We start from the raw sequence: 15,501 nt of genomic DNA, 5'->3' as shown, positions 1-15,501 counted from the left end.
CTACCGCACCCTGACCAGCCATTGTTAACAGCATTTGTTCCAGGACGTGCAACAGAGGAATGACGTCGTTCATCCCATAGTCCTGCCGACTCACGAATAGCGTGGCCTCCTCAAAGGGCCTGAGCAAGCGGCAGGTGTCACGCATGAGCTGCCAATGGCTGACATCGAAGTTACACAGGGGAGTACCTTTATCCGCTTGTAACATCAGGAAATCGGTGATGGCCTTTCGCTGTTCGTAAAGGCGGTCTAACATGTGTAGGGTTGAATTCCACCTTGTTGCAACGTCGCAGATCAGGCGATGCTGTGGAATTCCGTTCTGCCGCTGCAGCTCAAGGAGGGTGTGCTTTGCGGTGTAGGAATGGCTGAAATGCATGCAAAGTTTACGTGACATTTTAAGGATGTCTTGCAGTGGGATGGTGGATTTTAGGAACCGCTTGACAACCAGATTGAACACGTGAGCCATGCATGGCGCATGGCACAACCTTCCTTGACGCAGAGCAGACACCATGTTCTTTCCATTGTCGGTCAACATGGTTCCGATTTTCAGTTTGCGCGGAGACAGCCATCTGTCGATTTCTCTGTTCATTACACTGAGAAGTTCCTCCCCTGTGTGACTACGTTCGCCAAGGCATACCAGGTGCAGCACAGCGTGACACCGTTGCGCCCTGCACATGTGATATGCCGGTCGGGTAATGGGACTTGGCACGGGGGTGGCGGCTGAGGACACGGCGGAAGAAGAGGTGGTAGAGGCGGACATCTTTGCCGGACCAAGGATGTGCAAACGTGGAGGCAAAAGCGGCGTGACCTGTCCAAGTTGCTGGTGCGGCTGTGACGGCACCACGTTCACCCAGTGGGCCGTAAATGACATGTACTGTCCCTGACCGTAGTTACAGCTCCACACGTCGGCGCTGCTGTGCACTTTGGCAGAGACCGACATGCTCAAAGACTGGCCCACCATCTCTTCTACATGTGAATGCAGGGCTGGCACTGCCTTTTTGGCGAAGAAATGCCGGCTTGGCACTCTCCACCGCGGCGCGGCACAAGCCATCATTTCTCGGAAAGGTGCTGAGTCCACCACTTGGAAAGGGAGGGACTGCAGCACCAGCAACTTGGACAGGAGGACGTTCAGCTTTTGCACTGTCGGGTGCGTGCTCGCAAACTGTTGTCTCTTGGAAACGGATTCCAAGAAAGACTGCTGACGGAATCCGTGAAGAGGAGTAGCAGGAAAAGGAGCATCAGAACGAGCGGAAGATGCCAACGAGCAACAACTCCCCTCAGCAGAGGTGTTGGAGCCTTGACTGGCTGATAGAGGGCGATTGACGTCGGGTGACGGAGCAAGTAACGGAGCGGGTGATGGAGCGGGGGCTGGGGCAGGCAGAACCGCCGTATCTTTATCACGGTTTTCCCAGGCCACCAAATGGCGACACTGCATATGCTGCCGCAACGCTGTAGTCCCAACATGGGCCCCCTGGCCACGCTTGACTTTCTGGCCACATAGTCGACATACGCTACGTTTACTTCCTCGGGCGGCTTGACAAAAAATTGCCACACCGCCGAGTAGGAAACTTTGCCCCCGATACTCCTCACTGGCTGACTGCTGATTCCTCCGTGCACACCGGCACCACTACTGGCCGTGGTGGTAGGCTGCAGTGGAGCTGGTGCTGTACTCCGTGGCCGTTTGCCTCCACTGACACTGCTGCGACCCTGCTGCCTCCTGGGCAACCCACCGACTGTTTTGCTCACTGCCAAGCTGCCACCCTCTTCTCCTGATGATGCGGAAGCAATAGCCTGATGACGACGAGGCTGCCAAGTGCGATCCGCCTCATCATCATCAATTAGGGTCTCCGCCTCACTACTAGCCCCCTCGGCTGCGTGTGGGTCAGGAGACAGACCTGTCTCTAGACCGGCTACCGAGCCACTCTCCTCGCCACTACTTCTTCGCCTGGCTGCTAAAGAGGCGGATGTCTCCCCCCGTTCCTGACCGCCCTCTGTTAGCTCTTCCTCACTGTACAGTGGGGCTGAGCCCACAGCATGCGATACTTCGCTTGGTGAGGGAACACCAAAGGACAGGGGCAGGTAGAGGACACGTGATTTCAGTGGGCTTGCTCCCGGGCCATGCCAACTAACGGTTGTGTCTGACGTACCCACCGACCGTTGGCTGTAGGTGTCAGAGGTGACCTGGGAAGAGGAAGACGACCGAGCCAACCAATCGATGACGGCAGGGTTGTCGGTGGAGACACGACCGCTGGATGACACCGGGAGCACTGGCCTCTGGCTGCGACTAGTGCTGCCTCGACCCCTTCCTCTGCTGCTACGTCTGCTCGCTCCTAAAACATTGCCTCCTCTGCCACTCCTATGCATGTTGTCTGACATACTCTTTAATTAAACGATTCTGTGTCCCTGAGTAACAATTCTGTGTCTGTCCCTGAGTAACAATTCTGTGTCTGTCCCTGAGTAACAATTCTGTGTCCCTCAGTAACAATTCTGTGTCCCTCAGTAACAATTCTGTGTCCCTCAGTAACAATTCTGTGTCTGTCCCTGAGTAACAATTCTGTGTCTGTCGCTGAGTAACAATTCTGTGTCCCTCAGTAACAATTCTGTGTCCCTCAGTAACAATTCTGTGTCCCTCAGTAACAATTCTGTGTCTGTCCCTGAGTAACAATTCTGTGTCTGTCGCTGAGTAACAATTCTGTGTCCCTCAGTAACAATTCTGTGTCTGTCCCTGAGTAACAATTCTGTGTCGGTCGCTGAGTAACAATTCTGTGTCCCTGAGTAACAATTCTGTGTCCCTCAGTAACAATTCTGTGTCCCTCAGTAACAATTCTGTGTCTGTCCCTGAGTAACAATTCTGTGTCTGTCCCTCAGTAACAATTCTGTGTCCCTCAGTAACAATTCTGTGTCCCTCAGTAACAATTCTGTGTCTGTCCCTCAGTAACAATTCTGTGTCTGTCGCTGAGTAACAATTCTGTGTCCCTCAGTAACGTTTCTGTGTCCCTAAGTAACGTTTCTGTGGCCCTAAGTAACGGTTCTGTGGCCCTCAGTAACAAATCTGTGTCCCTCAGTAACAATTCTGTGTCCCTCAGTAACAATTCTGTGTCCCTCAGTAACAATTCTGTGTCCCTCAGTAACAATTCTGTGTCTGTCCCTCAGTAACAATTCTGTGGCCCTAAGTAACGGTTCTGTTGCCCTCAGTAACAATTCTGTGTCCCTCAGTAACAATTCTGTGTCCCTCAGTAACAATTCTGTGTCTGTCCCTGAGTAACAATTCTGTGTCTGTCCCTGAGTAACAATTCTGTGTCTGTCCCTGAGTAACAATTCTGTGTCTGTCCCTGAGTAACAATTCTGTGTCCCTCAGTAACAATTCTGTGTCCCTCAGTAACAATTCTGTGTCCCTCAGTAACAATTCTGTGTCTGTCCCTCAGTAACAATTCTGTGGCCCTAAGTAACGTTTCTGTGGCCCTAAGTAACGTTTCTGTGGCCCTAAGTAACAGTTCTGTGGCCCTCAGTAACAATTCTGTGTCCCTCAGTAACAATTCTGTGTCTGTCCCTGAGTAACAATTCTGTGTCCCTAAGTAACGTTTCTGTGGCCCTAAGTAACGGTTCTGTGGCCCTCAGTAACAAATCTGTGTCCCTCAGTAACAATTCTGTGTCTGTCCCTAAGTAACAATTCTGTGGCACTAAGTAACGTTTCTGTGGCCCTAAGTAAAGTTTCTGTGGCCCTAAGTAACGATTCTGTGGCCCTAAGTAACGTTTCTGTAGCCCTAAGTAACTTTTTTGTGGCCCTAAGTAACGTTTCTGTGGCCCTAAGTAACGTTTCTGTGGCCCTAAGTAACGGTTCTGTGTCCCTCAGTAACAATTCTGTATCCCTCAGTAACAATTCTTTGTCTGTCCCTGAGTAACAATTCTGTGTCCCTAAGTAACAATTCTGTGTCTGTCCCTGAGTAACAATTCTGTGTCCCTAAGTAACAATTCTGTGTGTCCCTAAGTAACAATTCTGTGTCTGTCCCTGAGTAACAATTCTGTGTCCCTAAGTAACGTTTCTGTGGCCCTAAGTAACAGTTCTGTGGCCCTCAGTAACAATTCTGTGTCCCTCAGTAACAATTCTGTGTCTGTCCCTAAGTAACAATTCTGTGGCCCTAAGTAACGTTTCTGTGGCCCTAAGTAACAGTTCTGTGTCCCTCAGTGACAATTCTGTGTCTGTCCCTAAGTAACAATTCTGTGTCTGTCCCTAAGTAACAATTCTGTGTCTGTCCCTAAGTAACAATTCTGTGTCTGTCCCTGAGTAACAATTCTGTGTCCCTAAGTAACGTTTCTGTGGCCCTAAGTAACAGTTCTGTGGCCCTCAGTAACAATTCTGTGTCTGTCCCTAAGTAACAATTCTGTGGCCCTAAGTAACGTTTATGTGGCCCTAAGTAACAGTTCTGTGGCCCTCAGTAACAATTCTGTGTCCCTCAGTAACAATTCTGTGTCTGTCCCTCAGTAACAATTCTGTGGCCCTAAGTAACGTTTCTGTGGCCCTAAGTAAAGTTTCTGTGGCCCTAAGTAACGATTCTGTGGCCCTAAGTAACGATTCTGTGGCCCTAAGTAACGTTTCTGTAGCCCTAAGTAACGTTTCTGTGGCCCTAAGTAACGTTTCTGTGGCCCTAAGTAACGTTTCTGTGGCCCTAAGTAACAGTTCTGTGGCCCTCAGTAACAATTCTGTGTCCCTCAGTAACAATTCTGTGTCTATCCCTGAGTAACAATTCTGTGTCCCTAACTAACGTTTCTGTGGCCCTAAGTAACAGTTCTGTGGCCCTCAGTAACAATTCTGTGTCCCTCAGTAACAATTCTGTGTCTGTCCCTAAGTAACAATTCTGTGGCCCTAAGTAACGTTTCTGTGGCCCTAAGTAACGTTTCTGTGGCCCTAAGTAACGATTCTGTGGCCCTAAGTAACGATTCTGTGGCCCTAAGTAACGTTTCTGTAGCCCTAGGTAACGTTTCTGTGGCCCTAAGTAACGTTTCTGTGGCCCTAAGTAACAGTTCTGTGGCCCTCAGTAACATTTCTGTGTCCCTCAGTAACAATTCTGTGTCTATCCCTGAGTAACAATTCTGTGTCCCTAACTAACGTTTCTGTGGCCCTAAGTAACGGTTCTGTGGCCCTCAGTAACAAATCTGTGTCCCTCAGTAACAATTCTGTGTCTGTCCCTAAGTAACAATTCTGTGGCCCTAAGTAACGTTTCTGTGGCCCTAAGTAACGTTTCTGTGGCCCTAAGTAATGATTCTGTGTCCCTCAGTAACAATTCTGTGTCTGTCCCTAAGTAACAATTCTGTGTCTGTCCCTGAGTAACAATTCTGTGTCCCTAAGTAACGTTTCTGTGGCCCTAAGTAACGTTTCTGTGGCCCTAAGTAACGATTCTGTGGCCCTAAGTAACGTTTCTGTGTCCCTAAGTAACGTTTCTGTGTCCCTAAGTAAAGTTTCTGTGGCCCTAAGTAACGTTTCTGTGTCCCTAAGTAACGTTTCTGTGGCCCTAAGTAATGTTTCTGTGTCCCTAAGTAACGTTTCTGTGTCCCTAACTCTCTCCCTGAATACAGCCAGGTCTGCCTCTGTTGAATGACTGGAGGCAAATGGAGAATTCTAAAATGGCCGCCATTTATAGCTCGGCCATTACACAGTGCTGGCTGGCTGGCTGCTGATTGGCTAATGCGATCACATGTCATGAATGAATGCATTATGGGTCAGCGCGCCTTGTCTGCGCGCCTTCCCAGACATCCCCGCTCCGTCGCCGCACATGTCGCCGCCATTTTAGGAAAAATTTCCTGATATTCGAAACAAATTCCACTTCGCCTACTTCGATTCGCTCATCTCTAATTATCACATAAAGTGAAAGTAAATGAAAATCCCAAATTTTGGGTTGCCCTCAGAACAGTAATAGAGGGAAATCTTCCAATGGGGACAGTAGTTCTGATAATCGGGGGGCACAATGGATTCCCTATATTTTCAAGGATTTCTGTTTTGGCTATGGGACAGAAAGTGAAACAAACTCCCCTTACTCTATCCCAAATGGAAAAAAAAAATATGTGCTTAAAGTTCTTCTTCAATCCCTTTTCGGATGTTATAAATGTCAGGAGGTCAAGGCGGGAATTCCGATCATGTGACCACTTTGACTGGAAGTCAGTCCAAATTGACCTGATTACTTTTTGCCTGCCCTGACCCCTTCCTGGACCTGACTACACTCTTGCCTGCTGTCTGCTATGGACTCTGCCTGGACCTGACTACTCTTCTGTTTGCCACCTACTACGACTTCTGCCTGAACCTGACTACTCTCATCTATTGCATCCTGAACAGACTCCACAGTCTCTATCCCAGCAACCCCTTGTTGGGGTGATCCTTAGGGTTGCAACCTACTGCCAGTTTGCAGCCAAGAAAAATGCAGACCACTAGGGTTTCTGAACCATTTCCCCTATCCAGAACTCTAGTTAAAACCAACTGGTACTTAGACGCTGCGCTTTGGGTTGCCCACATCACCTGCCAGGAGGCATCATATTATCACCCATGTTTTGTTTCCCCTTTTCTCTTTGTACCTAGTAGCACAGGAAGCCTTGTATATGCTCTAGTTAGAGCCTACACATGGGCAAAACACAGGTTTACTTTCAAACCCAGTTAAAGTCAGAAATAAATGTTCAGTCAAATAAACTTTATACAAAGAACCCCTATTTTTTTAGTTTCACCTCTACTTTACCACCATAGCAGCTGTGTAGCATGTTTATATATGACTACGAAATCCATCAAATGTTGACCAATCTGTTGAGTTCCTCTGTTGCTCTGTGGCACAAGTGTGCATAAGCACACCTGTGAAGGGGAGATTGAACATTACTGATGTTAGCTAGCATAGAGCACCGGAGAGAAGAACAGAAAACAACATTTTCATGTGTAAGACATTGGGACTAAATTAGACTTTAAACCAAAGAAATTAATGGGATTTGAAAGCAGTATTATGTCTGTGGCTAATAGTCATCCCCTACCCACAATTACTCATGGATTTTGCTTAGAATTTGCAGATACTGTGGTGCATGTGCATTTGCTACCCAATAGTTGAGCACACTTGAGCGATATACAGTATGCATGCATGCTCATACACGGATGTGTGGAAAGAAAAAGGATTAGATTATGCAACTGCCATGTGTTTGGCCAACTTTATTGGGCTAAATTGATCTGCATAGGAGAAACGAAGACTGGCTGGGAGATCACACCCTGCCCCATCTATCCAATTGGCAGAAATCCATTTGGGGTAGACTAGCTTTAGGTTTCCAGATAATATTTTCTGTCATTGTTGTGTAACTACTTCCTAGCTACTTTGGTCACACAACTAAGTAATGTTTAAGGGACGCCAAAACACATGTTTGTCAAATGAACCCAGGCAGAGCATTAATGAACCCTCAGAAATATGTTATTTTGGCACATGATATCAGAACTTATTTCCATGTGAACAATAATAAGTAATTTAATTCTGCACAATAAACACTGCCATCAAAAAACTGTAGCTACTTCTTTAGAAGAGTGATGTTTTCTTTTCATAAATATGGTTTTAATTAAGGATCTAAATTTGGCCATTGGAGCAGCGCAGTTGACTTGTTTTGCCTTTGTAAATCTGCAAAACATTATGTAAGAATACATTTACAAGCAACATCCCCTGAGGGAGTATCATTCCATATATTGCAGCTTTTATAAACATTTACACACACACAATTACAACTTAACTAGCTGAATGCTATTTAATTTCATAAAAGTGCTATCAAAAACATTCTTGGATATTTATACATATGTGGTTGTCATTGCCCCTATCAACGCTTTTGCTTTTGTGTTAGATATCTCAAATCTGTTCCAACTATAAGAATGTTATTATTGCATTTGTAAATGTTATTGGTTGCTTGGCTTTCCAAAAGTAGTTTGTGCTTTCTGTCATTTGTGTTACTTGAAGAGTTATGCCTGTCTTTAGCATTTGTCCTGTTGACATACCAAGCATTCCTATGGAAAGACATTCTTATCTGTACCCAGTACCCTTCTGACTGCCATCACAGGAAGACTTGTAATGAGCCACAGATGTGGAAGCAGGCTTTGTGATGGGTGGTCATGAGGAATACCAATGCTCTACCTAGCTGACTTACACATCTGCTTTGGCCATTACAGACAATATCAAACAAATAACTCTCTTCTGGATAAACAGCACTATAATCTTATTAAAGAAGCAAACAGCCCATCAGGAATGCAGGGCACACATGTTCCTTATATCATCGCAGCCAACATTAAATAGAAACAGACGACAAGGAAACTGATAGTTCAGTGTTTTGAGTGGAATCCTAGTAACAATGATCTGCTCAGAAGATGTTCCCCAACTTGCACAATAAGTCCCTGTTACATAATTACAGGAACATGGCTCCCATAAGAAGTGTTGATGCAGTTATAGATGTTATTCTGTATGCCGCAGTCTCTTATTAAAAATCTCCAAAGACCGTGTGTTGATTTAGTAAAACCGGAGAGAGCAAAATCTGGTGCAGCTGTGCACGGTAGCCAATCAGCTTCTAACATCAGCTTGTTCGATAAACTTTGACAATAAAACCTAGAAGCTGATTGGTTTCTATGCAGAGCTGCACCAGATTTTGCACTCTCCAGTTTTTGTAAACCATGCCCGGTGAATTAAAGGTACATTTCTTTGTAGTGGAAATATAACCACATAGTAGCACTCATATTTCAGATACTTAGAGTAAAAAAGATGAAGATATAACTTTAAACAGAATATGTTATAGCTGAAGCTTAGTGAAAAAAAGTTTTTAAAAACAGCACCAGGGACACTACATACCATGAATGAAGCATGTCCCATGTACTGGTGGTTGCTGTGTAAGGTTGAAATCCTCTGTCCTCTGCCCTGGATACCCCAGTAGTGGTGATCTTATGGTGCTGTAGGGGTTAATATGAGCAGCTGCAGCTGTGACAGCCACTCTTCAAGTACCAACTAAGCTTGCTCTTTTTGCTCCCGTGTTCTCTTCAGTTCCCAGAATAAAAAGCACTCTATGCATGGAGGACAGGTGGAGAATTGAAAGGTCTGCCTCCTCCATTCATGAAGCACTGTGCATTGTTGTACAGCTTCTATGAATGGAGCATGAGGGCAAAAGGGCAGGTTTAGCCAGAACCTGACAAGTGCCTGTTACAGATGCAGCTGCTCATAATAACAACCCCCCCCCCCCCCCCTCCCCGGCAGAAGGCAGAGGATTGCAACCTAACACAGCAGCCTCCAGCACAATAGACCTTTTTATTCATGGTGCTGTTTTTTTTTTTCTTTTAAGTTTTCACTAAACTTCAAGTTTAGGGCTCCATGTACACGGGACACTTCTGAATGATGGAAACTGACTGCTGGAAAATGTAGGTTAAAAAACGTCTGTTTAGCTGCGTTTGCATACCGCGTTTATGAGTGTTTATGCGCGTTTATGATCGTTTGCATTTAGAAGCATTTTGTAAAGATAACATCAGGAGACCTTCAAAAATGCCCAGAATGCACTGAAAAACAATAAAAAATTTACTATTGCAGACATTTTGAGAGAAATAGAAAGAGCAGAAGCAGAGAGAGCGGTATTTGTTGAGATTAGCTGTCTTTTTTTTTTCGGTGTTTGGATGTGTTCCAGCTCATTTCTGTGCAGAAATTATTGCAGCAGTGTCTAACATATTTTCTTTCATGCGGAACCTCAAATTTTGGTGTACCAGGTCCATTTGAGTACAGGGAAAACGCTTTGCATGCATTTTTCATGATGAAAAAAGGTTCTGGACAGCATCTGGAAATGGAAGAGCTAAACATTTGCAAATGCTTATAAATGCGGTTATCCACGTTTACAAGCATTTGGCGTTTGAAAAACTAATAAAATCTACTCCTGAACGCAAGTTTGGTGTGTTAAAAAAAACCGACTGTAAACTCAACTGCCTGTAAACGACTGTAAACAACATAGTGTACATGGACACATAGGAAAGCATTAGAGAGAATTCAGGGGCTGCTGAAAAAAGCTCAGAAAAGCTCCTAAACGTGAGTTTATCAGCTGCAGTGTACATGGAGCATAAGGATATAGAAGCTCCACACTGATAGCATACCTGTCACACCCTTTATTCCCACATGTCTGCCAGAAATCCTTGCAGGTGCATTGTGACTACTGGCTGCATTGATCCATGTGTGTGGAGAACCTAGGAATTTCATTGTAGTGAATGATGCAGCTACTGATGATTTTCCCTATGAGCTTCCATAAGCTCCAATGTCAATAGAACAGCACAGAAGAGGGTGGAAAAATGTGATATTCCTTATTCTCTCAAATTTATCTTGAGGTCACAGAATGTGCTGCAGCTGCTTACAGAAGAAACATTCTTATCTAATGTTCTTCTCTTTGGTCTGGTGAAATATTCTTACTGGTGAAAAGTTCTTACAGCTATAAGTGAAAAATTATGTACATTTCTGAAATTGGGTTGGGTTTAGCATATGAAAAGCCTTTTGGAAAAAGGTAGGTTTGTGCTTTTGCCATCAAGAATCTACATTTTTATAGTGGGATTCTGTGTAAAAGGGTAAAATATGAATTACTTGAGATAAGATATGGACGCAGTATGGATGTTTCCTACTCTCCTAATAAGGAAGGGACACCTTCAATGTACACAGTCACAGCCTTAGCACAGTTTAAACAAATGTAAGTTTCCAGACAGGCAAAATAACATTTTTGCAGTACATATATTATATTTAATAAGCGAGAACAGCTGTGAACCTCTCAAGTTTTCTTCAACCACAAATTCAAAAAAGAGAAGGACATATGAACCAACCTACCTCAAGCATTGGGAAAGTGGCCAAACACAACAACCAATTTCATTTTGTCATAATTCTCTTTGCATTAAAATGAAGAGGAACTCAGAAAGACAATTTTACTGTTTGTTTAATTATTTCTTGAGTTTTGTGCAGCATCCTATTCCTTAAAAACATGTATAGATATACAGTATAACTTGTAAACAGACATTGCTGATTAATAAACTCCTTTGCTGAACTCTGCAGAGGATATTTGGTCAGAGTAAATTATGCCAGAAAGTGACCAACAAATGTTTCCAGCTGCCTCTAATTCTGAAGTGAAAGCCAGATTAAATATACTCTCGCAATATGATTTAGTGGGATCAGCAGTTTGTATGTTTATGGTGACTTTTTATTCTAAGATGGAAATATGTTTCACTTAGTAATATAATTTAATTGTTAGCGAATTACCAATGCCTGCAAATTAATGCTAAAGAAAAAAATGTATCTGTCAAGCGTTCGCAAAATATAAAGGTAGATCTTAGCAAACATGTTGATATTTCTACTGATGTGAATCAATTAAAATGACCACATAACCAAAATATCATACTTCGGCCTTTCAGATGGTTTAAAGTGGATTAAAAAATAAACTATTTGGCTTTGTACACCCAGGACACTAACAGGCCTATTTTGAAAAGCTTTAAACAGGATTTACACAACTTTCACCTAGGATTCACACACTTTACTAAATTCGGTTAGAAAAGTAAGTAAATTTTAGGTAAAGGTTGCGTGAATTGTAGCTAAAAACATTAATATATAGATCCCTAAGAGCCTTTGGTACATTAAAAACAAACTGTACAGCTATTGGGTGAATGTAGCTCGTACCCTAAAGATTTCTGGCGTTGCTACAAAATAAAAGTATTATAAGATTGTTAGTTGGGATATCAGGAAGGATGGATGCATAAACTGTTTCTGCTGTATGTCCTATATGGGTTCTGTTTTTATAAATATGAAAATCTTTTCAATTAAATCCCTATTAAAAAATGGAACAACTGAGTGCAAGGCCTTTTGGAAATTTGTACTTTTAGATAGTCAACCTTAGCAATAAGAGAAGGAGACAGAATTGATTTTTAAAGGATTTTTAGCTATAGGTTATGTGGAGGTATTAAATCAGATCAGGAGCCAATGCAGTTTATGGAACACTGGTCACATTATATTGCAATAAACAGCTCAATGTTAAGAGAATGTTTGATCGTTTAAAGGTACAGGTAAAAAAAAATGAATTGGATGTAAATAATCCTAATCATAAATAATGTAAAAAACACGATAAAGACCTTGTTCCTTGTCTAAAGTTTGTAATTATATGTACACAAGGGCAGCCATATTTAATCATCACATATGCAGGCCATGCTTACTATTATGCAGTGTTACACAATGGTTGTGCTTTAATGCTTTATGCCTTGGATACTCCAACACCAAGATCTCCTTGCTATAGGTTCTCATTTTATTGCTGTCTACCTGGAACTTTTGGGCTCTGTGCATTCATAGCATTTTGTTTGTAAAAAGAAATTTCAGCACTACCTTTATGTTTTATAAAAAATTGTCATACTCCACTAATTAAGATGTTACTGGAGAGGAGGGGTGTCCCTCGTGTGTAGTTTTAGTACATCTGCTAGGAAGAAACTTTGAAGAACATAGTGCTCAACTTGTAAATTGTAAATATAAAATGTGGAACTGCAATGATAAAAAAGAAAAACAAAGTTTCATTTTTAGCATGGAACATAAATAAAATAATAAAATAAATATATTAAAGATTATGGTGTCTTTTTATCATGCAGTGGTAAATGACCACTGCTCAGTTCCCTGGCATTCTCAGAGGAGAGAGTTCTCCTCTGAATTCCTGCTCATGAAGCGGTGTAGATCGCGTTCCCTAATGAGGAGAGAAGCGATCTACAAACGCTTTGAACGCTAGAAAACAGCTGCTATTACTGTAATCTCGCGACATATAGCAGGATTACAGTAAGAGATCAGTAATTACCGCAGCTTCGTTTGCTGCTCCCCTGATTCTCCACCTCTGGGCTGGAGAATCTGAAGGGAGAATTTTCACACAGATCGCCAGTGAAGGGCTGACATCGCTCCTTTATACACTGGCCGTCTGTGTATTGAGATGATCAGCGGAGAACATCATCTCGGTTTCCTAATCCACTAATGATCTGAGATCAGCAACAATCCTTAGGATAGCAGCTGATCTCAGTTTCATAAAAGGACATCAAAATGTTTCCTTTGAACTGTTGAGCAGACAAATCTTAGGTTTTTACCTATGGAAGAATGACAAGCTTAGTCATATACCAGTACTATGACACAGTGTTGACTATGCTCTTGATGTGAAAGAAATTAACGCATCTCATGTTTACCTAGATTTGTTAGCATTTCAATTGTAGCTTATTTAATGTTAGTTGGACAATCTTAGCTTGATGAATATTAAAATATTTGACCTACCAAATCTCTTATATCCAAAGGACTGCACCTCCTCTTCTTCTGCAAAGTCGTCTGGAAGAAAAATAATGTGGTTAATTTGGTGTCCAACTACTCAAACAGTAATGAATAATAAATACATATTTAATGCTACAGTATTACTGAGTTGGATAAATAACTCATAGTTTTTTACTTTTCCTTGATCAAGTGTTAATACAGGTTTCTTCCACTGGTGGTCGCATGAGTAAAAACCTAGTTATTTGGTAATATGATCTTTGTGGCAGACGGGGAGCGGTAAATCAGACCTCTGCTTTTTCCCTGCCATCTAGGATCATGTGAGTGAGTAAGGAGTTGATTTACTAAAGGAGAATAGTCTCTTCACTTTCCAAGGGAAGTTGCACTTTGCAAAGAAATTAGTTATTGTGGTGAAGTTTCACTTTGCAAAGAATACCCAATTATGTGCAAGGAAAATAAAAGAAATGCATTTTTGATTGGATGATGAATGTCATCCTCACCTTCTTCACTCAGTTCTGAGACAATTTCCCCTGCAAAGTGCAACTTTCCTTACAAAGTGAACAGTTGGAAATTCAACATGCTACATTTACCACAGTACAACATGCTGAAATTAGCCAAGAAGAGTGTTAAAAACCAAAGCACTTTGGCCCCTGTTGTGAGGAAATACACATCAAATTAAAATGCGTGTCAATTCAAGTGTATCAAAAGCAATTCGAGTGGTGTAAATACAGTCGCAAAATGCAGTCCTCAATGTGTCCCTTTACCCTTGAAAAACACTTCCTCTCCTATGACTCCTTCCCCCTTCCCTCTTACATAATTGGAACACACCATGGGTCCATAGGACCTGCAGAATGTCTGTTCATGTGCAAAACCATGATAACTCCTCACACATGAGAGGACATGCACTAAGTTTGTTAGGTCCCATAGATTGGCAGAGTCCTGTGGCATGTCTGAATATTTGTGGTATATCAATTCAAGATTGTGGCAAGGGAGTAGTGCTCCAAGAAAGAGCTTTGGTCTGGAAGAGAATGCTGGACTCTATGGGCTAGTAAGTATTTATTTTTTCATTTACATGGAACAATTACCAAGGAATAAAAATGACATCTTTCTTTTAAGAAAGATGCATATACAGGTGAAACTCGAAAAATTGAATATCGAGCAAAAGTTAATTTATTTTAGTAATGTAAGTTAAAAGGTGAAACTAATATATGAGATAGACTCATTACATGCAAAGCAAGATAGTTCAAGCTGTGATTTGTCATAACTGTGATGATTATGGCTTACAGCTCATGAAAACCCCAAATCCACAATCTCAGAAAATTAGAATATTACATGCAATCAATAAAACAACGATTGTACATAGAACAATATCAGACCTCTGAAAAGTATAAGCATGCATATGTACTCAATACTTGGTTTGGGCCCCTTTTGCAGCAATTACTGCATCAATGGAAGCTATCAGCCTGTGGCACTGCTGAGGTGTTATGGAAGACCAGGATGCTTCAATAGCGGCCTTCAGCTCTTCTGCATTGCTCGGTCTCATGTCTCTCATCTTTCTCTGGGCAATGCCCCATAGATTCTCTATGGGGTTCAGGTCAGGTGAGTTTGCTGGCCAATCAAGCACAGTAATCCCACGGTCATTGAACCAGGTTTGTGTGCTTTTGGCAGTGTGGGCAGGTGCCAAGTCCTGCTGGAAAATGAAGTCAGCATCCCCATAAAGCTCGTCTGCGGAAGGAAGCATGAAGTGCTCCAAAATCTCCTGGTAGACGGCTGCTTTGATCCTGGACTTAATGAAGTACAGTGGACCAACGCCAGTAGATGACATGGCTCCCCAAATCAACACAGACTGTGGAAACTTCACACTGGACTTCAAGCATCTTGCAGTGTGTGCCTCTCCATTCTTCCTCCATACTCTGGGTCCTTGGTTTCCAAATGAGATGCAAAAGTTGCTCTCATCAGAAAAGAGGACTTTGGACCACTGAGCAACAGACCAGGTCTGTTTTTCTTTAGCCCAGGTAAGACGCTTCTGACGATGTTTGTTGTTCAGGAGCGGCTTGACAAGAGGAATACGACATTTGAAGCCCATGTCCAGGATCCGTCTGTGTGTGGTGGCTCTTGATGCACTGACTCCAGCCTCAGTCAACTCCTTGTGAAAGTCCCCAACACTTTTGAATGGCCTTTTCCTGACAATCCTCTCCAGGCTGCGGTCATCCCTGCTGTTTGTGCA

At 42.9% G+C, this 15,501-nt stretch overlaps 1 protein-coding gene across 1 annotated transcript in view; it reads right to left on the bottom strand.

The window, feature by feature from the left end:
* COLEC12 (collectin subfamily member 12) overlaps positions 1-15,501 on the bottom strand; it is a 177,986-nt gene that overhangs the window by 125,054 nt on the left and 37,431 nt on the right. Inside the window, exon 2 of the mRNA XM_089678284.1 lies at positions 13,284-13,334. Coding sequence (XP_089534410.1) covers positions 13,284-13,334 — 51 coding nt within the window. The remainder of the gene's footprint in view (positions 1-13,283; positions 13,335-15,501) is intronic.

Source organism: Staurois parvus, unplaced genomic scaffold, assembly GCF_062004578.1.
Source record: "Staurois parvus isolate SC_StPar_1 unplaced genomic scaffold, SC_StPar_1.0 ptg000015l, whole genome shotgun sequence".
Lineage (NCBI taxonomy): Eukaryota > Metazoa > Chordata > Amphibia > Anura > Ranidae > Staurois > Staurois parvus.
The sequence above is the reverse complement of the archived record's forward strand: the minus strand, read 5'-3'. Positions and strand labels throughout refer to the sequence as shown.